At 34.5% G+C, this 26,896-nt stretch overlaps 1 protein-coding gene across 1 annotated transcript in view; it reads right to left on the bottom strand.

The window, feature by feature from the left end:
- Positions 1 to 26,896, bottom strand: part of PKHD1L1 (PKHD1 like 1) — a 157,754-nt gene that overhangs the window by 17,316 nt on the left and 113,542 nt on the right. Inside the window, exons 56-69 of the mRNA XM_025394337.1 lie at positions 25,918 to 26,047; positions 24,370 to 24,488; positions 22,340 to 22,469; positions 20,687 to 20,860; positions 17,505 to 17,608; positions 16,462 to 16,591; positions 15,567 to 15,688; positions 13,813 to 13,903; positions 10,184 to 10,332; positions 9,980 to 10,102; positions 9,307 to 9,418; positions 9,112 to 9,228; positions 3,465 to 3,630; positions 52 to 284 (exon numbers count right to left, since the gene is read on the bottom strand). Of these exons, the coding sequence (XP_025250122.1) occupies positions 52 to 284; positions 3,465 to 3,630; positions 9,112 to 9,228; positions 9,307 to 9,418; positions 9,980 to 10,102; positions 10,184 to 10,332; positions 13,813 to 13,903; positions 15,567 to 15,688; positions 16,462 to 16,591; positions 17,505 to 17,608; positions 20,687 to 20,860; positions 22,340 to 22,469; positions 24,370 to 24,488; positions 25,918 to 26,047 (1,900 nt within the window). The remainder of the gene's footprint in view (positions 1 to 51; positions 285 to 3,464; positions 3,631 to 9,111; positions 9,229 to 9,306; positions 9,419 to 9,979; positions 10,103 to 10,183; positions 10,333 to 13,812; positions 13,904 to 15,566; positions 15,689 to 16,461; positions 16,592 to 17,504; positions 17,609 to 20,686; positions 20,861 to 22,339; positions 22,470 to 24,369; positions 24,489 to 25,917; positions 26,048 to 26,896) is intronic.

Genomic DNA, 26,896 nt, shown 5'->3' with positions numbered 1-26,896 from the left:
TATTTTGTTTCATGGGTTTAAGGCCTAACAACAGAATAAGATCCAACAAACCTTTATGAGGTGCTTTCTCTGTGACAGGAATTCTACTTCCATTTAAGAATGTGAGCATCGCCTTAGGAATTCTGTAGTCTCCAATTCCTACTTGGCTGTTTCCATCCCATTCATATTCTGCTTGAGGTATCACAGAACCAGCACTCCCCAGAAAGGAGCCATCTATGTCTCTAAGAAAAGATTTCCTCTTGGCATCACAAACCATGTCTATACAATCAGACGGATTGACTTTACTGTGGAGAAAAGTTGAATTATTCAGTTCATTGTTTCTAGAGAGCAATATGAATATACTTGAATATTTGCTAACAGGGTATCCGAAAAAATTAATGTATTAAATCTTATTTCAGAGAGGTTTCAAAGTGGGACCAAGTAGCCTATGTAATTAGCATTGGAATGAGGTCTGCTTTTCCATTGTGTTGATTTGGTCTATGATTATGAATTCATTAACATTTCAAAACAACAAATCATACCTGTGGGATATAAAAATCAGAATTCCACTTTTCTATTCTATATATTGTTGAATGATAGATTTCTTATTTGTGCATTGTTCACAATATACTAACATTTCTCCAGAGAGTAGGTGAATGATTACTGTTTTACAAGACATATAAAATCCCTGTGTTGGCAGGGAAGTCTTTATTATTATTTCCTTTCCTTCTTGTCTTTAAAAATTATGAAAGTATTGCTTACTATAAAATAATCTAAAGATTTATTAAAAGCTCAATCCCTATCACCTTCCCATTCTAAGCTTTTAGGCTCATCACCAATTGCAGATTAGTATATATTCTTGTAGACCTTTGTTTATGGATATATGGATATATTTGGATTGTGTTTATTATGCTACATATTTTAGTAACCATTCTATAGATAACAATAAGAGGTAAGATAAACTCATCATGCAATTCAAACGTAGATGGTATTTTGCCTCATCTTGAGTTATCTGGAGTGTTGATTGATTGTTACCTGATTATAATCATAAAACAGCAGCTTAACGTGTAAGGTACTATACATTCAAATGGTATACATACAATATACTCATAGAATACCATGATATATACCATGGGCAGAGTTATAGTAACAGAATAATAGTGAACAGCTCAGATCTATTGAATAGTATCTAGAATAGCTCTCCCTTTTTGCTATGAGAAACACGTGAAGTTTTTAATACAAGTTATTCCTTACATAATATACAAGTTTTAGAGAAGGATTTTAATAAATATTTTTGTAGTTCATGTGTTCTTTGTATTCCAGTATGTGCAATGTGTTTTTGTAAGCAAGTCTGTGAGTAGAGTGCCCAGTGGCAGTCTTTTATGTTGTGGCTTTGGGCTCTTAGTTTAGGTTCCCAAGAAATAAAGCCTGAGGTGTGGGTTTTTGTTCAAGTAAATTGCCAAAAGAATCCTCTCAAAAGGGGGAGAAGAGAAGTGGTTTATCCAATAGCTTTAATCTCATGCCATGAAAACCTCTGGCACATAAACTGCACAGCAGAGTTGTTGCCACCTTAAGACAAAGCAGCCAGCCTTGTACTCCTGAATTAGTCAGTCGTTTTACAGGGACTGCAGGGTGGTGGGAGGGAGCACTTTGGATTCCTGTGGCTAGTTCTATTTGGCTAAGAGCAAAGTTCTGAAAAGCCATGGATTGTTATTGGCCAACACTGAGAACATCTGGGGGTTGGGTACACTGCCCAGTAAAGATCTGAGAGAGCACTGACAGCGTCGCCTACCAGCACAGAACTCAGAAAAATCACATTTGAAAATGTGGTATTTTCTTCAGGACTTAGATTCTAAAATTATATGTTGAAACTGAAAGATTCAGTGACAAGTAAATAAGAGATAATAACTGCCTACTGAGGAGGGGCTCTATGGACCCCCCAAACACTGAAGTTCAACAATAATTAAATAAATAAGTGTTGGGTTGTCAGCAAAGCAAAATCAGATGAAGTCAAACAATTTATGAAATATTACATTTATCTGAAGAGGTGCCTACTTCCTTTTTTTGATACAGAGTCTCACTCTGTTGCCCAAGCTGGAGTGCAGTGGTGTGATCACAGCTGAGTGCAGCCTCAACCTTCTGGGCTCAAGCAATCCTCCTGCCTCAGCCTCCTGAGTAGCTAGGACCACAGGTGCACACTACCACACCCAGCTAATTTTTATTTTTTAAATTTTGTAGAGGTGAGAGCTCCTATGTTGCCCAGGCTGGTATCAAACTCCTGGGCTCAAACAGTCTTCCTGCCTCAGCCTCCCAGAATTCTGAGAATATAGGCACTAGCCACCATGACTGGCTGAGATGTCTATTTAAATACAGGACATAATTTCTTTTCTCTTCCCCTAAGCTGAAAATGGTCAAAGATCAGTAATAAATTTTTTTCTTCCTCCAGTATTGCCTTATATCTAAATTCCTGGTCTGTACTTCTTATAAAAAGTAGGAATTATTAGATATATTATTCTATGACTTAGAATCTAAATGATCACTTCTGGAAATGTCCTGACACCAACTGACCTTTGTGATCAGAAAATCACTGTTCTAAGTTTATGTGTATTTATAATCACAGTGATTATAATGGCTGACATTTAATTTCCAAGCACATTTTGGGGTGCCTGTGATAGGATATTTTGGAAGCAATAGGTAATCAAAAAGGGTAAGAAAAAGGGAAGAAATAAGAGATATCTCTTGTCCATTAATGACTGTTAACTTGAGAAACAAACAAAAACAATGTGTGTGTGGCTCTTGCCTGTAATCCCAGTGCTTTGGGAGGCCAAAGTAGAAGGAACCTTTGAGGCCAGGAGTTCAAGACCATCCTAGGAAACATAGAAAGACCCTGTTTCTACAAAAAAAAACAAACAAAGAAACAAACAAAAACGTAATTAAATAAGCCAGGCATAGTGGCATGTGCTTGTAGTCTAAGCTGCTTGGAAGGCTGAGGTGGAAGTATTGCTTGAACTCAAGAGTTTGAGTCTGCAGTGAGCCATGATAGCATCACTGCACTCCAGCCTGAGTGGCAGAGGTATTTTCCAGGATGTCCTCAAACTCCTTGGCTCAAGCAATCTTCCTGCTTCAAACTCCTGAATAGCTGGAACTACAGGCGCATTATGCCTGCTCTTAAATGGAAAGATATTAAAGTAGAACACACTTCAGACCCCATCTATAGTTTTTGTATTTAACAATGATGATGTTATTGATGATTCACACACACACGCAAAGCAATGGGAGAAAACATATATGTTAAAGCCCAGTTTTAAAACTCAACTGAGAACATTTAGATTTACATTATTAAATGGTCTTAATTTTCATAATGCTTATTAAAGTTTCATAAAAACTGGTAGTTATTTTAATATGCCAACTTAGATCTTGAGCAGGAGGAAGTGAGAATGAAAAACTATAAAGATAGAAAAACCACAATTTTTATGTATTTTTACCTTATATCAGGCCTATGTATATATATTTTTGATTGTTCAGTAGTGTCAACCAGTTTTATATTCTTCACATGGATTGGATGCTGTAAATCTTCATTTAAAGGGTTAGTAATGAATATAACATTAGTTTCCCCTGAACAAACATTCTTAAATCCAACAAATGTGGAACCTAAAACATAAATAATAGATAAGTGATTATTTTCTCTAAAGAAAGTGATAAAATCAGATTTATTTAATGCACATTAGCCAAACACATCTTTTGTCACTACCTTAAACATGGCGCTCTTGCCTGATATGGTAAATAAGTCTACCACTATTTGTGGGAGCCTGTTTCCTACCAATATTCATATCACTAGGTAATGATCGCCCATATTTTCTCTGGGCTTGGCCATGTAACTTGGTTTGGCCAATGGGACAATAGCAATCACGGCAGAAACAGAGATCTGGAGAGTGCTTGCATATTGGAGCTTGCTCTTTCTTAGTGTTCCAGGGAATTCTGTGACTTCCAGCATATGAGTAAGCCTGGGATACATGTGGCTCTATCACTCCTGTCACCCCAGCTAATGGCCAGCACCAACTGTCAGCAAGCACCAACCACCAGACATGGAAGTAAGGCTATCCTAGACTAACCAGCCCATAGCCATCCTATAAACTGACGGCACCTAATGGACAAGACCAGGTGAGACCAGCAGAAAAACCATGCAGCTGAACAAAGCCCAAATTGACAATACACAGAATCATGAGCTAAATGGTTGTTTAAAGTCTCTAAATTTGGGGGGTTATCCAGCTAAGATAAATGAACCACTATTTTTCCCTTGGCTTCTTTGTATATATTACATGGCTAAAAGATAAAATTGATTGGATCCAAAAACTTAATCTCCATTGTACTTAAAATCCAATAACTCTAAACAGAAAAGCAAAAGGTGACCTCTAAAATTCTTAAATCAGTTATGTTTTATCTATGCCTCTTCTTAATTATATTTCCTCCTAAGAAGAGTCTATATACAGGAATACAAACCTGTAGATGAGTATTAATAAAATATCACAGTAGCAGATGCTGTTTGTGCCCTGCCCAGATCTCCTTTACTGGGTCAGTGCACCCAACACCTAGTTTCTCCTGTAAGTATTGGCTGCAAACCACTCGTAGCTGCAGTCTTCTGTTTTTGTTTTTTGAAATAGAGTCTCACTCTGTTGCCCAGGCTGGAGTCCAGTGGTGTGATCGCGGCTCATTGCAACCTTCACCTCCTGGGTTCAGGCGATTCTGCCTCAGCCTCCCAAGTAGCTGGGATTACAGGTGCCTGCCACCATGCCTGGTTAATTTTTGTATTTTTTCAGTAGAGAGGGTTCCACCATGTTGGCCAGGCTGGCCTCAAACTCCTGACCTCAAGTGATCCACTCACCTTGGCCTCCCAAAGTGCTGGAATTACAGGCGTGAGCCACTGCACCTGGCCAGCTGCTGTCTTCTCTAAAGAATTGCCCTTAGCCACTGATAGTTCCCTCAACTGAGAGATTATGTACTCCCTTGCATTACCACAAGTAGCTATGCCTGACTGATAAGACATATGGAAGAACTTTTGCCTCAATGTGGGAAAAGCATTTGGCACAATTTACACTCCACAGCTCTCTGAAGTATCAGGTAGAAGAAGCTGGACTTCAGTTGAGGTCATATCCTTGCTTAGCTCCTTCCTCTGCCCTATTCTAATACTTCTCTCACTCCCTTTCTCTTCAGAGCATATCTTCAATAATCCACTTGCATAAGAATTCCATTTCTGCTTCTACTTTATTGATGATTTGAAGAAAGAAAATGAAACTATAATGGTCATTCACAAATTCAAAGCAAATCTCAGGATATAAGTGTAAGATTAGCAGAACCTTACAACTTAAGAGATGGTTGGGTTCTGAGCCCTACCAAATCCCCTACATCAAAGGCCCTGACAGAAACAAAGTGGGATGCTAAGTTAGATGGAGATATATGGGAAGAGCTACTTGGACCTTGAAGTCTCAGAATGTGCTGAATGCTCTGTATGTGTATAAATGGTATACTCCTTCTTATTAGAGAGTAACTTCCTGCTCTACTTGCTTAAAATCATCAGGGACCTCAACAGAGCCTTACAAGACAAATCTTATCTTCCACAGGACCTGTTCCAAGGGAATTATACACTAGTATGGCCAGTTTTAATATGTTGTTGGAATGACTTTTAAAAGCTTGGAAATAGTGATGGCACACATTAAGTAGAAATGCCCAAATTTCCATGACATGTTGTGAGAAAAATGCAGGTCAAAGGCTCAAAAATGGGAATATTGAAATGGATGTATTATATAATTCCAATGCATTTCAGCCCAACTCAGAGGTGGCCTTGAATGAGTGTGGGGTGGTGTGGTGTGGGAAGATCTTTCCAATTAAGAGAAATTTGGGTGGTACACAGGATCATCTACTTTTTGTGGAGAGAGAATTTATCAAAGGTAAGGATAAATATGGACTCCTGGGTAGTGATGAGTGGCTTAGCTCGTTGGTAAGGGGCCTGGAAGAAAGTAGACTGGATGTTCAGGAAAAAAACTTGTGGCTATATCTGTCAAAATGGGTACAAAAGGCATGCTATTGCCTACCAATAAGCATTCAATACAGAAGAGTACCTGAAAAAACCAAATGGGCAGGATGATTTGTCCAACAAATGTCAGTTAATCTCTGTCCTCAGCCACCCCAGCCCTTACAAATCAGCTTATGAATTGAGTAGCCTTTTTGGTGGAGATGGAGGCTATGCATGGCTCCAACAGCATGGCCTTCTTCCTTCCAAGGTTAGTGGAGCTACTTCCACTACTTAATGTCTGACCCAAATTGCCCAGCACAGAAATTAAAATGAAGTCTTTAGTATACTACCATTCCTCAGGAAATCAAACATTTACTTAAAGTCGGTGACACTGGATTTATTCCACCCTGGAAAGGGTAACAATTCATGCTGAGTAGTACTGACATGTATTCCTGGTGGGAGTTTTTTTTCTTATAGGGCTTCAGTTAGCACCACCATACTAGGACTCACAAAGTGATCTAATGGCATGAGCTCCTGCATAACATCACCCTAGACCAAAGATCTCACGTTCAACAAAATAGGTACGGGGTGAGCATAAGACAATGGGATCACAATGGAAGAATTGCTGCAATCATACAATACAGCATCTGGAGAATCACTCCAACAGACTGATGGAATCGACTCTTGAAGGCACAGCTGAGCTGTCAGCTTTGGAAATAACAACCTGCAAAACATGTGTTATTCACCTAAAACAAAAGACATTATATGGTGGTAAATATCAAAAATATAGAATACGTGGGTGCTGGTACCAAAGGCAAGAAGTAGGAGTAACTTTTTTCACTATTATCCCTGGAAGTTCACTTGGGAAACTTGTGTTTCCAATACTAAAATTTTAGGTTCTGAGTCTGGAGGTCTTAGTTCCCAGATGAGACGTGTTTTCAGCAGGACATACAGTAAGTAACTCAAAAAAATAAAGCTATACCTACCTCATGGTTACTGCAGGCTTCTCATCAGACAAAGAAGGTTTTACCATCTGGCAGAAGTAACTGACCCTGATCACCATGCAGAGGTAGGCCTATTCTATAGAATGACGGCAGGATGCACTCACGTGATCCACCAGGGTATATGCCCACTATTAGTTGTAAAATGGCAAGTACAGAAGTCATGGCTTCATAAAGGCACAGAAACCAGGGACTTTTTTTTTTCAGACAGAGTTTCACTCTGTTGCCCAGGCTGGAGTATAGTGGTGTGATCTCGTCTCACTGTAACCTCAGCCTCCCAGGTTTGAGCGGTTCTCCTGCCTTAGCCTTCCAATTAGCTGGGATTACAGGCACCCGCCATTATGCCCAGCTAATTTTTTTGTATTTTTAGTAGAGTTGGGGTTTCACCATGTTGGCCAGGCTGGTCTTGAACTCCTGACCTCATGATTCATCTGCCTTGGCCTTCCAAAGTACTGGGATTACAGGCATGAGCCACCATGGACCAGGGGCCTATTTATAACAGGGATAAGGGTCTGAGCCATTCTACCAAGCAAGCCATCTTGACAAGCAGAAGTGTTAGCCAGGGAAGACAGAAATTTAGAAAGGCCAATGGATGAGAGAAATGATGAGTATCATTTATGGTTTAGCGACCAGCTGTGGCAGTGTGACCACCAACCCACTTCTTAAAGTTTTTCCCAGAAATTGTGACCATGCAGAATTTGGGAGAAATCAGTCCTGGTAGAATAACTTAATGTAAGTAACAATGAAAAAAGCAAGTAGATCCCAGGGATCTCAAGAGAGGACTGAAGTGGATAAAGGCTGGTACGCCCATCTCTCATCTCTTTGAATAATTGGCTGTTAACAACTGTCCTTTTTCCCAGACAATTAGCTTAGCCAAAAAGGAACCACATACCTGGGAAATTAAGGTCCTCCCCATAGGGGCAGCTGTAACCAAAAACTAACATGGGGATACAAATGACTACCATCCCCCACCCACCTCGCCAAATGTGAGATCAACTCCGTGGCAATATTAACTTACATTCCAGAGTTTCCCAGTGGCATCAAGTGAAGCTACCCTACAGCTCATGTCACATCCTTGCTTAGCAACTTCCCTTGCCCTGTTCTCTTTCTTCCCTTTCTACTAGGCATTCCAAGAAGCCACTAATATAAAAGTCCTCATCTAAGGCTGTTTCTAGGGAATCTAAGTCAACTAACTTTCATATGTTATTTTAAAAGACTATATCTTATGAAAGAATAATAGTTATTCGTGTTCTTTCCATAAACTTCAATTTTAAGGCTTCATTTCATAAGGGCAGTTTCTTTGCCACATGATATTTATAATATTCTGGAGCATATTGTTTATTAAAAGCCATATATGTTCAATTACAACCTATGTAGCATGTTATACAATTTCCTCCAAGGGTATCATCATTGCAATTAACACTTAAAAATGTTGCCCATTTGTTTCACATTTCTGGGATCTAAAGTTGTGAGGAAGAATCTGTGAAAACTTAGATGTCTAACGTATTGAACTACTTTCTTCAAAGAGACACTGGTTAAAATTATCCTGGAAGGGAGACTTGCTCCATTACAACAGGAAATGCACAGTGTTATTTAATAGGCCAAATGAAAATAATTGATGTGTTTACTACATTAATTTCTATATAATTATTTTACATTTCTAAGCAGCCATCCTGGTTCAGTGAAAGAGCAGTGGAGTTTGAATCAGAAGATTTTGATGCTAATCCTAGCTGTGCCAATAGCTGTGGGAATTCGGCCAGGCACTAAAGTTCTATGAGCTTAAGGTTCTTAAATTTTAAAAGGGGATGATAATATATAATCCTACTCACATGAAAAGGCTTTCAAAATTATACAAATTAATTAATATTAAATCACAATACAGTGTTTTGTTGTTGTTGTTTTAGAAGGAAAATTTCACATCAATTCTTCAACATACAGTATAAGAATCCTGCCAAGGAACCATTCTCGAAATTGACTCTAATGTCTGATTTGTCATATTGAGCAGATTGCTATAAAAATTCACTTAAATAATTTTTACTGACAATGAAACATTATTAGTTACCCTCTACATATTCTTTACAGAAATTCATTGAGAAGATTTATAAAAGACTGTGTACTTGCCTGAGATGTCCAAAAGGCCACTGATGGCATTGTAACTCATGATCCCTGCATGGGGCTTTCGGGGTGCCATGTTATGAGCTGAAGCAAAGGTAGGCCAACAAATCCCACTTCTCCCACCTTTTACCAAAAAAAAAGTTAGTGAAAATTGAATATGCACTCATATGAACACCAACATTAAAGTTTCAAATTTTTCACCTGATGGAGATCTAGGACTCCGATGAGCAGCAGTGAGTTCAATATTGGGATCATCATTAGTTAGGACATCAGAGCAATTAAACCCAGGGCTACTTCCAACAATTAATGAGCTCTGTTTGGAAATAAGCCAACCAATATAGCATTAATAATAGCTCTTACTAAAATAAAACATGACAATGAATAATACTGAATTCTACTGTAGTAAATAAAACACAAAGTATAAATTCAAAAAGTGGATCATTCATTAAACAAAGATGAAAAAAGTGTGATTGCAACCCCAACTGGAAAAACACTGAGAATAGGAGAGGGAAGACAGACATGTAAATAATTATATATAAGGACATATTGTGTTTCTGTGATAAACACATCCAGGGAACAGAAGGAACAAAAAAGTGGAGGAAGTGTCATTACCACCTAAACTGGCTCAGAAAAAACTTCATAGAGGGAGTGAAAATTACTATTGCAAGATTAGCAGGTGATAAACAAGAAGAGGGAAGGGAGGAGGAGGGATAAGAATGAACAGTTTTTTAAGCAGAGGGCAGTGGGAACAAAGGCAGGGAGGTGTGGGTGAGACAGATAGAAGTTAAGGAGATTATTCTTATTAGTCCTTCAGTAATTCTACCCTTCTCTGAGTTATTTTTTTCCCCATGGTGTGGCTGTATTCGTTTCTTACCTTAATTTGTACTTTTTTACTGGAAATTTTGTGTGATATAGCAGCTGGCATATAAATCATTGGAAAAATGGCCATTCCATTGTCAACCAGGGTCACATTATAAATGTGCACACTCTCTGTGGTCTGCAACAGAATTTACAGGTTACATAATACTAAGGACAATCATAAAACAAATTAAAAATCACCATCTTTAATCATAATTACCTGAAAATAAATTCCATAATCCCAGCATGTCCAAATGGTAAATCCTTGTATAAGAGAACATCCAGGAAGGCCATCTTGGTTCATATAGATACCATATAAACCCCCATGGGCTTCATTGTCAAACCACTTTTCCACGGGATTAAACTGGCCTTGGAAGGAAATATAGAACCAGAGAATGAACGCTACAGTTCATGTCACATAGTTTTAATAAGCAGTATTGGTTAAAGTTAACAAAATTCTTTTCAAAATTGCATACATAATTCTGATATCAGGTTTAATATGATCAAATATTTTTATGGCTCTGCCATTTATGGTTCACTCTATTTAGTGTTTTTATTTAAATGTTCTCAAGATAGAGTCTCACTATGTTGCTCAAACTGGTCTCAAACTCAAGCCATCTTCCTGCCTTGGCCTCCTGAGTAGCTGGGACTACAGGCATGCCCCACTTCGCCTGGCTTATTCTAATTAGTATTTAATTTTGTCTAACTAGTCTCTTCACTGTTATTTATTTATTTTTTTTTTTTGTTTTTGTTTTTGAGACGGAGTCTCGCTCTGTCGCCCAGGCTGGAGTGCAGTGGCCAGATCTCCGCTCACTGCAAGCTCCACCTCCCGGGTTCGCGCAATTCTCCTGCCTCAGCCTCCCGAGCAGCTGGGACTACAGGCGCCCGCCACCTCGCCCGGCTTATTTTTTTTTTGTATTTTTAGTAGAGACGGGGTTTCACCGTGTTAGCCAGGATGGTCTCGATCTCCTGACCTCGTGATCCACCCGTCTCGGCCTCCCAAAGTGCTGGGATTACAGGCTTGAGCCACCGCGCCCGGCCTCTTCACTGTTATTTAAAATAACTGTATACTCATTTACAAAATTTAGTGTTAACACCCTTACATTATTTTGTCTGATTAAAGTAAACATTAATTTAATTAGAAAGAGAATGGAATTTAGATACAAATAAGCCTACACTTGAAACACAATGGTACAGCTTACTGTCCGTGAAATGCTCCACCTAAACATCTTTCCATTGTTATGTCCTTTTGGCCATCCCATTTTCAAGTCAAATGTCACTTCCTTAAAAGACCTTCCCTAAATACCTGATTCAAAATAACACCTCAGTCACTTTACATTGCAATTAAAATTCCTTTCACTTGATATTTTTATTATTAATTATTTGTGAATTATCCATCTCTTCTCTCCTAGTAATATGTAAGCTTCATAAGAGAAGACATTGCACCTAGCTCATTCACCATCACTTCTTGGAGCCTAGAAGGTTGTACAGGGATAGGTGGTCTTTAAATATTTTAACAATTGGTGTAGGCATTATCTTGGGAAAGTTGTTTTAGGACCTTAGTTTCCTCATATGTAAAAAGTTTTAATGATTAATTCAGAATTGTTTCAAAATAAAATGAAATCACCTACATAAAGTGCATAGCAAATACTCTCAATAAATGGCAACTATACTCATTATTAATATATAGAACGAAGGGGATTTTAATGAAAGTTTTACTGATGTCCAAATCAGTTCCATAACCTTAATAACTGCCTCCCCAAACAGTCATGAATTGGAGGACTGTCTATAAAGAGCAGCACCGTCTCCTAAATTGTACTTAATACCAGCTCTCCTGTTCAGGTTCCCTGGTATCTGTTTCCTTTTATCTTCTATTGATTTTCCCTTCTTCCTAGTCCTTTGGGTTTTACATTTTATTTATGATCTTCCTGGTTTTGATAATTTTCCTGCATAAGAAGATTTTCACATTTCTCTCCCTTAGAGTCACACAATAATAGATGCATGGACAGATAGGGTTTCACCCCTGAACCCGGTGTATTTCACTATCCTGAGCTTCCCAGACTCTTGTCTGGGGGATGGATTGAATAAATTGATGTACCATTACAGGAACGTAAATGCTTCATTCCTCTGTGATGTTTCATATTTCAGTTGCTATAACTCCAAAATCTCCTTATAAATAGTCTCAATTATTTAGGAATATCCACATAGTCAGTGAAAAATGCATTACATAGCATTATACATACTAGTAAATACTCATATTCAAAGATCACATTTTGATGTTGAAAAATCCGTAAGGATAACTTTGTTGAAGTTGTAAAGAAATTACATATTTTAAAATTTTAAGTCAAAGAAAAGCCACTTCAAGAGGTTGGGAACTAAAATATTTAACAAGAGCATATATCAAGGAATCAGTTAAGTATGTTGACAAAGTAGTTTTTATTCCTTCAAAATGTATTTTGCACAAGAATAAAACCCGCTTAAGTCTAAAAATGTTTGAATTGACAGAAAAAAAAATGCTGATTCAAAGAATCTTAAAAATAAACACACTTTTAACTAGTATATATTTTAAAAAGATGAATTTTATGCTATATAAATCATCCCAAATAAAGCTGTTAAAAAGTAACTATACTGAGTTTTTTTTTTTTTTTAAATCAATTCTGGAAGGGGCCTACATTTCTCAGAGAAAGTCCCATTTTCTTTAACTTTCTTTAAATTTCTTGAGAGGTAAAGTCTGCAGATTTATTATGTATTTTACTTTTTTGATCTCATAATAATTTATTTACATGGTTGAAAATATAGAGGTTATTGAAAAAGTACACAATTATAAGTACTGAGTTCCCCTGTTCCCAATTACTTTCTATGATTTTTATACTTTTCTTATGTAAATACAAATACCATATACATTCTGATTCCTTCCCTTTCTTCCACAAAACATTTTATATGTATTATACCTAAAATAGTATTTTATAAACTATTTTGCACTCTCCAGTTAGCACTTAAGAATATTCTAGAGAGTTCTTCATATCAATACATTGAACTCTTCTGCCTTCTTTCTTTGAGTAGTCTAGTGTTCCATCGTCTGGCTTTATATAACTATTCTACCATTGGGGGACACAAATGGCTTTCGGTTTTCTGCTAGTACAGACAATGCTGTGATGAATAACCTTGTTCATAAATAATTTTCTAAGTTTGTGAAGGCAACTGTTAGCTAGATTCATAGAAGTGGAAATGCTGAGTCAAAGGTAAATGCATGTGTTATTTTGGTAGATGTTGTCATGTTACCCTAAGCAGAGATGATATTGTTTTGTCCTTCAACCAGCAAGGTGTAAATGTTTTGCTTTTCCTACAGCCTTGTCAAAAGAGTAGATGCTCAGTTAGTTCTTAATTTTTACTAATCTAATATAGAGAAATCTATGTTTGAGAAGTGTCTGTTCATGTTCATTGACTTTTTGATGCATGCAGGTTTAACATATGAATAGTGAACATTTATTGTATCAAAGTAGAAGTTAAAATAATGGTGTATGTCAACATGTATCTCTATAATAAGTGCTATTTTTGTAAAAATGGTGGTGGAATGAGGTACTTACTGTCCCAATGCCGACCAAATCAACAACTCAAGTTGCTATTGGAGTTTTGGGATCATAAACTTGGGAAAATAAAGTTTTCCTTAGAAACCTATTTATTTTTTTAGATCCAATGTTATCTTGAAATAATTTATCTTGTTGAGTTATTTCAGTGACCAGAAGGAAAAGATATTATATATTGAATTAACAAACAATAATTATTTATTTTAACAATTTTGGACAAGTTATTTCCTAGTTTTAGCGATTCCTGGTTTAAAAGACTTACCTGGGCAAGGTTCACCATCAATGCGGTATCCTGCTCTTCCAAATCCAGCAACTACATTATTCTGTAAAACTGTATTGGTCCCTCTATTTATCTAGTGCAATGATTTAAAAAAAAATACTGTGCATCAGGCTAGTAAACATTTATATAAATTGAGAGTAAGTATATGACAATATACTTATGAAAACCTTTAATTATGACTACATTTTCAGAAGGAAAAATTTAATTTATTATTTACCCCATTCAAACTTAATTACAAGTGATGTATTGAAATTACACTAGGTTCTTAGTGTAAAACCATCATTAAGTACTATAGCCTGGACTTCATTTAAAAACTACATTAAAGAGATTATTTCTTATTTCAGTCACAAAATCCACTGAATGTGGTTTAAAATTTACAAGGCACAGAACAAGTTCCAGTATTATAACAAGGTAACAAGAAGTTAATACTTTGTTCAGGAATTTGTGATCACTGAAAAAGGGATAAATATATATTTATATATTATATTTATATATGTTTAATATAAATATATATTCATATAAAATTATGTGTGTATATATATATATTTTTTGAGACAGGGTCTCGCTATGTTGCCCAGGTAGGTCTCAAACTCCTAAGCTTAAGCAATCCTCTTAACCTCCCAAGTAGCTAGGATTACAGGTGCAAGCTCTTTTTACAGGCTCTTTTTAGTTATGTTTTGTTACCAATTTGATTAATTTATTTTAAAAAAGACAACTGAGGCAATGATAGTGGATCATAAGATTCAGTGGAGACATTGACTAGTTTACATAACGTTTGCTATAATCACAAAGTAGGTTAGCATGAGTGTTAGGTAATTACTAAACAATTTTATTTTATAAGCCAAGTCAAAGTAGAAAAAAATGGAAGCATACAGCACACATATCATTCTTGCCTATGGTGTCAGCAAAACAGTCAAAAGTTGCAATCATATTAAACACATTTATTTTTAAATATTTTGATAAAAATAGAGTCACATGAATTCATAAATGTCAATTAAGTACCTTTTCTTTCAAAAGACACAAATAGCCTTAAAGATTTGGAATTGACATTTAATATGTATAAACAGATAAAAAGAGATTATCTTTTACCTCATAAATGTGTACCAAATTTCAGTTTTCAGATTTTACCTTAAGGTATTAATAGTTGTGCAAAAAAAAAAAAACCTCAATCCTTATCCCATCTTTCAAAGGTAACTATTTTTAATTTCTTTCGATTCTATGTCATAGGTAAAGGCAGGAGGAAGGTATCTCCTCCACTTTCTCTTTTCTTGTTTGTAATCTTACTCTATATCTAAACAAACACTTACAGTAATTGAAGAAACTTCATGGGAAACAAGAAGGTTCCAATTAGTAATATCAGATAAGTATAATAACCTTGCATGTAGAATCATGACCATTTTAGATGAGAAAAGGATTTTAGAGATTTCATTGTCTATTTTCATTTTTAGGGAGGAAACTAAATTCAGAATTAAGTAGTAATATGCCCAAAGCACTCAGTCAAGTACTAGCAGCAAAGAGGCCCTGTACTGGAACTTGAAATAATGTTGGAGAAGAAAGGAGGTAAGAGAACTATTTAAACCAATAGACATCAACAGAAAAAAATACACCAATGGCTACCGAAACTTACATCATCTTTTTAAAAGTGCATTCACTGCTTTAGTTAGCTCATTTTACTATATTTTTTCAATCACTGATATCATTATAAGTTAGTATAATTATAAGTTTGTTCTCATTACCTCAATTACTGCATGCCAGAGAGTTGAACTTAAATCTTTTCTGTTCTGATAGGTTCCTGGCCAAACCGAAAGTGCAATCAAATTCCCTCGGACTTGGTTGGCATTCCCCCATATTCTTATACCTGTTAAAAAAAAAGAAAAGAAAAAAAGGAAAGAAAATCCCCAAAATACATAAGTCAATTTGAAACGACTATTATGAGTAATGTCTTTTGGTTTTCTATAAAATTATTTTTCTACTTTGAGCCTGACAAATGATCCTCTAGATTTTTGAAAGATTCCTCTGAACTCTTTGATAATGAACTCTCCCTCTTTAATAGACTACCTGAATTAGAATCTTCTGGGGTGCTTGTTAAATATGTGGGTTCACAGTGTCCATCTCAGATTTTATTTAACAAACCCACAGCTTTTATATAAATTAAATAAGTTTATTATACTTTATACTGACAAAAATCAATATAATATGTCTACAGTTGTATATAAACTTTATTTGTAATAATATTTGTGATTTATATGTGAGGAGTATTACATTTAAATAATTAGTGATTAGATAACTCATATAAGAATGTGGTCTGGTAAAAATTCTTCCATGTTATAGGGCTATAGTGTCTAATATGATAGCCATAGCCACATGTGGCTATTTAAATGTATATTAAGTGCAATTAAATTATGTACCATTAAAATTAAAAGTTCATTTCCTCAGTCACAATTCAGCTCCTAGCCATAATTCAAGTGCTCAATAGACACATGTGATTTAGTAATTACTATTATTAGACAGCATAAATATAGACCATTTCCATCCTCACAGAAAGATCAATTGGGCAGTATGGCTCTAGAGTTTACAGATAAGAAAGCCTCCACAGGACATGTAATTTGGACCAAAATATTATTATATTACCTTCTCCCACTGTAAAGTAAATTATGTTGTCATCTATGTCCAATCCATCTGTCCCAAATACACCAATTGCTGGAGAGAAGCCATGGTGAAAAGCACAGCCTCGAATATAGGATGAACCGTGTTCTTGAATCTATAAAACATTGGGATACAGAGAACATTTTAAAAATAAAATTACAATATATTTAAAGAAAAAAATTGAAGTAAATGATTTTCAGTAAACCTTGATCAATCATCAATACTCAATTCACTTTCTCTTAAAGATGATTTCTCCATAAATCTTTAATATATCCATATATAAAATATGCAAATTTCCATGTATCTGAATTTATTATTAGATATATTAAATATATATGCTTACTTTAAATGCAGATTCAAAATTCTCAAGTGCTTTTCTATGCATTTATATTCCTATTATCACTTATAAAATGCTAAGGTGCTAAAAATTACTTTTTTAAGAATAGTTCATGATGACAGGGATTTTTTTTTTATTATAAAAATTCTTTAGGCAAGGAGTTACTATTCAAATGTCTATAGGAACCATTCAGTGAACAGGTTAGGGGTTTCAATTTAAACCTAAAAGATTATTTATTTATTTCTACTAAGAGATATGCTGTCTCTCATTTTTCTTAAATCACCAGCCCTCTAGGAATATTTATTTTCCCACTTTTGATGGAGGCATAGATCAGACATGCATTTCATTTGAGAAGTTTGAGCAATACGCTCTTTGTTTAATAGAAACCATTTGGAAAAATGTTTTTGGTCATTGCAAAATAAAGTGGATATATAAACCACTATTATAGATCTTCAATTTTTTCACCCTCTATACTACTTTTCCTATGATTTTTACTGGCCTTAAATAAGTACACAATATGGATGGAATCAAATCCTACTTATATAGGTCTAAAAAGTTAATGGGCCAAGAAAGTTTATTATATTAGATTATAATTTTAGCTAATATAAGATGTGGCTATTTAGAAGTCACATGAAAATAAAAATAGTTTACGTATTTTTAATATACACAAAATTAAAAATAAAGCACAAACCTGTCCTAGGTTAAGAAACGTTACAGCATATCTTGGATCTGTGCTATCCCTGAAGCCTTCTTGACCACTGTGATAAAATTCCACATTACTTATTCTTGCATTTCCTAAGGTAGGGAAAGATTTAAAATTTGTTCTTCTTAAAACAGTTGGAATAAAACATTTTTGAAAAGCTACACAAAGTTCAAATTTTTCATGAAAAAATCATTAGTTATTCTTTGCTCCTTTAATCCAGAAGAAGTAGAATTTCTCAGACCTCTTTTCATTGTACTCACAAATAGCCCTTTTCAACATTTTTTTTCTTAATAGCCTGCACTCTCCCACAAAATTTTAATAACGCATATATACCATATATCTGTTAGTGTACAGTGGCCTTTTGGAGGACCACAAACCATTGTAATACCTATGTTTTTTGCCCCTACCCCCAGAACTAAGTTTTTCCTTTTGGGGTGGGGGGTGATATTTTTGAATTGAGAATGTATGGCATAAGGCATAAGATACAATTTACCTGACATTTCCCTTTTGATGCCATAAAGAGCTTTTAAAGGGCATTATCTTTTATAATCTCTTTCAGAATATATGTTGCCAATTATCTGCTGGTCAGCTTATCATAAGTACCATCGAGGTGACAAAGGGTAATTTTACAGACTACTAATAACAGCAATAACAATCCATGAGAGATTGCTCTGTGTCAAGTGCTGCACTAAATGCGTAACAGACAATATGGGGTTTAATTCTCACAAAGCACCCTGTGAGTTAGGAACTTTTATATCTCTATCATCTAGTTAAAAAAAAAACTGAGGCCCAGGAATTCATGGCTGGAAAATAACCAAAGAGAATATTATTTGTTCAAAAAATGATACTTAATAGAATGTGTTGGAGAAGAGTTATTTTGTACTAGAAGAGAAAGCCTACCTTGAAATCCATGAGCCAATTCTTATATACATGGTTGAAAAGATATGAAAAATTGAGATAATGATAGAGAAGACATGATTACTATAAACCACCTGGGCTTACAAAAGCCACAGATATGTTATCTTTACTCACATCAAAAACAATATATCAGAGCAAGGAAAGGCTGTCAGGGTTCTTCACCGAATTTGAAGTGAGAAAGACACTGATTAATATTCAAGATCAAAGCAACTGTACCCCTTTATTCATCTGTTTCTTCATATTTAAAAGAGGGATAATATTTATGCCATAACATTATGAGGATTAAATGAGATAGTACGTGTTTAATGCCTAGCACAGTGCCCGTGATCTTGTGTCATGATCATCATTACCATCACCATCATTAGCAGCAGCAGCAGCACCATCATCATCAGTTAAACTTCCTCTGGCAGATTATGAACAATAAGTAGAGGCTGTAGTGAGATTGCTGTTTTCTCAATATAAAGATTTTCTAGAATAGATCCGTTGCAAAATGAAATAGGCAGTGTTTTGAACAAGTGAGTACCTGCAGCAACAGTTCAAATCAAGAATGGATGCTCTAGTCCTAGTACCCAGATTGTGGGATCCAAATAACATCTTCCAATAAAAAGAACCAGAATTACTTGGAGGAACAATTGAGTTCCAGTCTTAGAAAAAAATTACAGTATGTGCTTCCCGTATCAGAAAGTAAAGAGGCTTAGAAAACTAACTCATGTCAAGAAGACAGGCATCAACATGAAAAGGTTCTGAAAGTCAATAATGGAGCATTCTGAGTATTAATCAGATTAACAATCACAATGGATTTGAACAGGTCAAATATATTTTGACCCAGGAGCACATAATGATACTAACAACAAACCAAAAACTCCCTGTCACCTTTGGAGGATGCTTGGGAACAAACATATTATTTTGAAACCTAGTCAATATGAGGAAAAATCAAGCATTTTTTCCTGTATTTCCTATACGAAGTATTTTTCAGTGCAGTCAAATGGTTGTTTAGAGGAGATTTTCTTCATTATAAATGAGGAGGAAATTTTAAATCTTAATGATTTAATGAATCTAGGCAATGTTAATTAGTAGCTATTAGCATTGTAAGAAGAGAAACAATCATACATTATGTATTTACTGATGGAAAAATACACTACCAACTGTACCTTTTCCTTTTTTTTTTTTTTTTTTTGCAATTGGGTTGTTGCCTAGGCTGATTTCAAACTCCTGGCCTCAAGCAGTCCTCCCACCTTGGCCTCCCAAAGTGCTGGGATTACAGGCCTGAGACACGCTGTCTGGCATAATTCTTGCCTAAAAATTGAGCCTGAAGCCTCTAGTTTTAGATCACCTAGGCATAGGAAATACAGGGAGACGAGAACAAGTTAAATTTCAGGAATGCAATCACTAAATTCCAGAATGTTGGAAACTCCACAGAATTAGAGGACCAACTTCTTTTATAGATAAAATGCAAGGAGAGAGGAATGAATCAGAGATTTAAGATTCATAACCAGTTGAAATGTGGATCTTATTTAGATACTTATTTGAAACAAGAGGATGGATGGAAGGAAGGAAGGAAGGATGGAGGAAGGGAGGAAGGGAGGGAGGGAGGAAGGGAGGAAGGGAGGGAGGGAGGAAGGAAGGGAAGAAGGAAAGGAAGGAGGATACTGGGGAAATTTGAACTATCATTTGATAAGAAATTATTATTAAGAAATTAACATTTTTAGGTCTGATATTTGTTGATGTTTTCTACAATGTCTTACAGTTACACACTAAAATACTTCTAGATGATATAATGTGTGGTTGCTTCAATACAATCCAGGAGCATGTAGAAAGTGGATGGAGGTGTAGGTGAAACAAGATTGGCCAAAGCTGATCATCGTTGAAGCTGGTGATTAGTACACTGGGATTCATTATATTGTTTTCTCTATTTTTGGTGTATGCTTGAAATTTTCCTTAAACCAAAACAAAAGCAACAAATGATCTGCGGTACTTAGTATAAAATTATCTCTGTTAGGTGAAAGACTGGTCTAGCTGTTACCGAAGGTCATTGTTAATTTGATAATTCATTTTGTCTGTGAAGATAAAAGTAAAAGCAGTAATTTAAGAGAATTTACTTGGAAGGTAACACCTGGGCTACATAATCACTTTTTATGTTTTATTTTCCCACATAATCTTATTTAAAAAGTGAGAATTATGTAAGAGCTGACTAAATATAGATGAGATCATGTTTTAGCTCATTTAGAAAAATAAACTGAATTTATACTAACCTTTAAATGTCATCATATTTTCAGTGAATGAGCCAACCAGTATGCGTGCTCCAAAAGAGTCCTCGGACCAACCTGGGTAATCTTCACCAATTATTTTGATGTTCCTACTCAGTATCCCAACATCAGCTGCTAACATGTAGCTCTCACCAGTTCCAAGGACATGGTATTTTTCAGCTGCAGCATAAAGGCAGCTAGATTATTGCCAGTGCTGAGAAATATCTGTCTTTACTAGTTCCTTTGCAGTTCATATGCTAAACAGCTTTCTAATAAGCCAAAATTCAACATAAATGCATGAATTATTAGATTTACATGTTTAAACATATACAGATGGCAGTCTGATATTATGATATTCATATTTATAAAATGAAATATAACCAAAAATATTTCCTCTATTTACATCAAAATTATTATTATCATCAGCAAGTATAAAGTTACTACTTAACAAATCTTGAAGGTAGTATATAATCACTTCAAATTACACATGAAAACCCTGTTGTATGGCAAATTGAGAAGTGTATTGTAATTTTAATAGGTGAGAAAATGTAGAGAAGTAAAAGAATTTGTCCAAAGCTAGGAGGAGAATCAACAACGCATGGCAATTAACACTCCTGCCACCTAAACCTTGGTTTGTTCCACTTTCCCTGTGGCATATTTTATATCAACCACAAGATTCTTTATCAATAGGTAGTAGCATGTCCAATACCATCTGTACATTTACATCTTAACAATTTGTAAAACATAACCTAGATTACATGCCACATTTTACAAAATGTTATTCAAAACTTTAAGACAAGCAGGTGCATTTCAAACAGAGAATAATGCTTGATATTTTAAATGAAAGAATCTATAATGTCAAACTTCAAAAACCAACTGTTTTACAACTAATTACAATGAAACATTTTTCAAATAAAACTTTTCTTTAGATTTAAAGAAAATATATGATATAGAATTATAGACACATGCACTTCTATCAAAGTACTGCTTTAAGAAGTTCTTTTCAGTTTCTTTTTCACCCAAGTCAAACGTCTGCTAGTCTATCATGCTGTCTTGCATCTGGAGTTCATGTGAGCATCAGGGGCATCTGAAAGGATTTTCTAACTTTACACTACTGTCTGCTCCCACTTCCTGAGATTTGGATGAAGGTACCATGCCAAATGGGGAAAGGCTGGAGTGCTGGGAAGGCCCTGCTCCTGTAAGTGGAAAACTCATCTTCAGATCATGCTTATTCCTTCTTTCCTCAACAATTATAGTTTTATCTTTCCATTGTTACTTGTCTAAATGCATTTACCACTAAAGACTATATCCATGAAACAGTTTAGGACAACAAGGCTTTTGAATAAAGGATTCTCAAATTTCAGTGTGAACAAGAATCACCTAGAAGCTTGCTTTAAACAGAAAGTGTTGAACCTTACCCTATAAAATGTCATACACTAGGTCTTTGCTGAATATTTGCTGAATGGATGAAAGCACATAGCGGGGACTATCGGTAACCAACAGAGAAAGAGCAGCGCTCACTGGGTATCATTGCCAATCTGAATAAAATGCTCCTTTAACATATTTGTGACATGTTTTATCAAAGAATTATAATTACAGAGAAAATGTGAATCTTTCAATACAATTATATATCTATTTGATTAAAAAGCATCCACTTACCCAAGTGAGTATAGGAAAGGCTATCATTAAGAATGAGAATTTTATGATCATGCAGGATTTTAACGATACTTCTTGTTTCTGTCTGGTGGAAATCATAGCTTGTGGTTGTTATCACAATCTCTTCTCCCTCCTTAGAAAAATTCAAGTGCCAAATTTGAGAACAATTTTAAAAATAGGTTTATATTTCTGATATCATTATTAAATAATTCAAATTTAATTTATATCTCATTGGCAATTATGGTATTATCAGAAAGAATAAACAGTACATTAAAGTCTCTAAAATATATATGCTTGTGTTTGATATTAAGAATTATAAATTTTGAATTATCTGAGCATTTTCTTAACTTTAACTCAGCCGTTTAGCAAAATCACAGCAATATACCTTTCTAAAAAAGTAAAGACATCAAAGCAAACATACTCACATTTTTATTAAGAACTGATCAGGACAATATTATTAAGAGTTGAATTTTTTTCCCTAGTTTTTTGTTTGTTTGTTTAGTACAATTAACTCTCACTTGTTATTTCTGAAAGGCAGAAAAGCCTGAGGAAAGTTAAAGGGCAAGGCTAAGTCCTAGAACTTTGTATATTGAGCTCCTCCTTATCATCCAAATCTCTTCTCAGATGTACCCTTGACAAAGACCGTCTCTGGAATATTCAATGTTATTTGCCACTCTTTGCCATGGTAGTCTCTATCACACTACTTGTTTTATTTCCTTCATCATGCACATTATCTGAAATTAATAGATATTTATTTGTTCATTTAGTATCTGACTCTCCCACTCCAAAGGAAGTTCTGTTATAGCTTGGACAAATTTCTTCACCACTAAATCCCGAATGCCTAGAAAAACGTGTGACACTTGGTTAAATATTACTTTGATACAAAATTTGCAGACAGTATTAATTGGATAAATAATAAGGATATCAAAATCACTTAATTATTCTCTTTAAAAAGTAATCACACCAGGACTATCGCAAATAAAAACATATTGCAAATAGATCATAATACTTCTCAATAAACCCTCTTTCTATTTACCCATTATAAACTACACTAAGAGAGCAAACCCAAATGTTTTGATGATTTCCATTGATTTGCTCAAACTAAGGCTCCCTTTGTTCTGCGAGTCTAAAGCTTGTTCTCACCAGAAAGGAACTGGCTGAGATCTGAGAGCTTGGAGATGAAATCCATTCATTTCTCTAATTTTTTGGCATTAAAAACTGTATTTTAAAACATGTGGACTCTATGGCTTGTGCATGGTTTATGAGCACAGTAGAGATGAGAATTGCTACCATTTATACTTTATTAAAAGATCTCATTTAACACAGGCAGTATATGGATATCATTGGGTGTCAGAATTTGTTTTCTTTTCAAATTCTTAACATGTAAAATCATAAATTAGAAGTGAAGAGGCAACCAAGATAATAAAATATATTTTAAATAATTCCATTTTCTGTTTTGTAAGAATTTATAATAAATAATTTTATCCAAAAATGTTCATATTCTTCTTTTATGACTAATATACATTACTATAAAATATGACTAATATATTATATATACATTTTAATGACTAATAGTCATTTTAATTTTATCCAAAAATATTCATATTTTTCTTATATGACATATATTAATATAAAATATGACTAATTTATATGCATTTTTATGACTTATATATTATATATTAGCTTCTATATACATAATATATAAGTCATATATTATATGACTAATCTACAGTCATATATGTCATAAAATGTATATACATAATATATAGTCATAAAATATATATAAATACAATATACATACATATGTATATATGCACACAGACATAATGTTCTCTATTTATTTTAAAGGACCATTGAAGCCACAATTTTTAAATGCCTCCTATCAGGTCAATTTTTGCAAGCTTATTGCAAAATACCCATTTTTCATCTGGCTAATCACATGAGAAAATGAATGCCCATGAGAGTAGAATAGACATTTTTTCAGCTGACCCACTGTATATATTCATGTTCCATTACATAATTATTTTCTCTACCTGCCAATCCACAGCATCCATCAGAGACAGGACGTTGGAACCTGCATCTGCAGTTTCTGAGAGCTTAGTTTTATATATTGAACGTGGAATTCCATGAAGATCTAGCTCACCAAACACCCCTAAAGAAGAAAAGCACACTCCTATTTATTCACCACACAGTACTGAGTTAGGTGCTAGTATAAAATGAAAATGTTCATTGATATATTTTATTATGTGATTAAACATTTTAGAATGAAAGGAATGAATTGGTGCTCTCTGCTTGGAGCCATGTAAGAAGACTTTGACCCTTTAACCCACTTCTGGAACTCTGGCTCATAGACATTAAAGCCAGTATACAAGAGTACATGAATGAAGATGCTTACCACAGTAATATTTAGAAACATGAGGAAACTGGAATTAATCCAAATATACATCAAAAGGAAAAGGATGGAATAAAGTTTAATATACTAATACTGTAGAATAATAGGCTATAAAAAAGAGTTTTATCTGTACATTTTGATCAGGAAAGATTTTCATAATATGTTCACTGAGAAAAGAAAATTGCATAATAATATACTTAGTTTGACCATGTTTTATGAAAGGAACAATACTATCACCACAAATCAGTATATGTAATATGAATATAGGCATCCTAGATAAAAACATAGGAAGACACACAAAAAATTTTAACTAATGCTAGTGTCCTTAAAAGAGAATTAGAAAGATGTATATTCTTTACAGGTATGTTTTCTTGATATTGTTCTATGTTGTTTAATATATTACTTTTGAAATTAAAACATGTAATTATTTTTAAATATTGAATTTGTATGCTTCAGGACATTTGTGAATGGTGAGCTAATTCAATCTCAAGCAATTTTTAGCCCCTTATTTACTTGGTGTCAGTTTTAGAAATCGTACAGTAAAACAATGGTAGCACATGCTTATATGTGTCTCCTAAATAAATATGCAGTACCATTCATATAAACAGTTCTTAATTGTGACCAGGTTAAACTCTTTCAAGCCATTTGCTTTCCGAGCTCAAATAAGAATATCCACAGTACACCAATGCAACTGGGAAATTAAATCTCATCAATAGCTGTGATTGGGTAATTGATTGCAGAGTCAACTGATCCACAGATTATTTATTAATACTATAAATGGAATAATGTGTAGGAAAGTTACCTTTTAAGGTAAAAAAATGTGAAACATAGTTTTGCTTACATAAAGAAAACTGTATGAAGAAAACCAGATTGGAAAAATGATATACACACAAAGAGATTTGTTAATATTAGTTTTGTAATAAATTACATTTTGGTTTAAAATATGCACATTTATATCTGTTTCTACCTGGTGAAATGTGATGTGATTTAATTCTAAAAATCTCTGCCACTTCTATAACCCTTTGTAAATAAAAATAAATTTCTGTAAAAGCTTCTGACACTTTTATATCAGAAGTACTTATTATGATAAAGTATTTATCATTGTGAACTGATAGGTACTTTAGTGCCATATATTTTAAAGTAGATTCTCAAAGCAGATGTGACACTTCTGGTATCTGTAGACACACACCTAAGACCTTTGCCCCTTGATTTGGTCCTTCTGGAAGAGCCCAGTCTGGGGTAGTATGATTTCCTCTAAGAACAATCTTTAAGTCTCCTTTAAAAGGGTTATCTTCCCAGCCACCGATTAATCTACCTCCCTGAAATAAAGCAGAAAATTGTTAATACTTAAAAATTGACCAGGAAAAAAAATCCACCCATAAAAAAGAAATTAAGAAGTCACTGGAAGTCTCCCCTAGTAAAAAGGAATGAGTTTTGTTATATAAAGAACAGCATTATAACTGGAAGTGACTTTAATTTCACTTTTGGATAGGCAGTTTAAATGATTTTTCAAAGGTCAAATTCAATATCTACTTATGGACAGAAGCAGACCTAAAACTGAGATTTCATAAGACTTAAACTAGTGGTGTTTGAACAGACCATAATGTATTTGAACGTAATATCCCATACGTAAGATATACTCTTCACGCTTACACCCAAGCTATACCATTTATGAGTCGTCATTGTTAATACTAACAGCTATCATTAAATGCTTGCTATTTCCAACACGCATAATGTGTAAGGCTTCACATATATTATATCATTTAACCTTTCTTTACACCAAATTCATGAATTAGTATTATTATCCTTATTTCACAGGTGAGAAAACTAATGATGAAAGAGGTCAAATAACTTACCCATGGTTACCCAACTAAAAAACAATGAGGTAAAGATTCAGTTGTAACTTTAATTTACCTTAAAGCCATTCATCTAATCAAAATATGATGCACTTTTAAAATATTAATAACCAAGTTTCTGGACTTTATTCCTTCTCTCAAAGAAATAATAATAATTCTAACTACTTATTATTTTAATGATGCTTAATAGCTTTTTGGCAAAGCTATTCTTTTTCATAAACAATATTACAAGACTGACAGAACAATCGAGCTGATTAAGCTGGTACAGGTTCAAGACCATCCGGGGTTTACAAGTAATGTGGGGATTGTTCT

This window comes from Theropithecus gelada, chromosome 8 (genome assembly GCF_003255815.1).
Source record: "Theropithecus gelada isolate Dixy chromosome 8, Tgel_1.0, whole genome shotgun sequence".
NCBI classification, from domain to species: domain Eukaryota; kingdom Metazoa; phylum Chordata; class Mammalia; order Primates; family Cercopithecidae; genus Theropithecus; species Theropithecus gelada.
The sequence above is the reverse complement of the archived record's forward strand: the minus strand, read 5'-3'. Positions and strand labels throughout refer to the sequence as shown.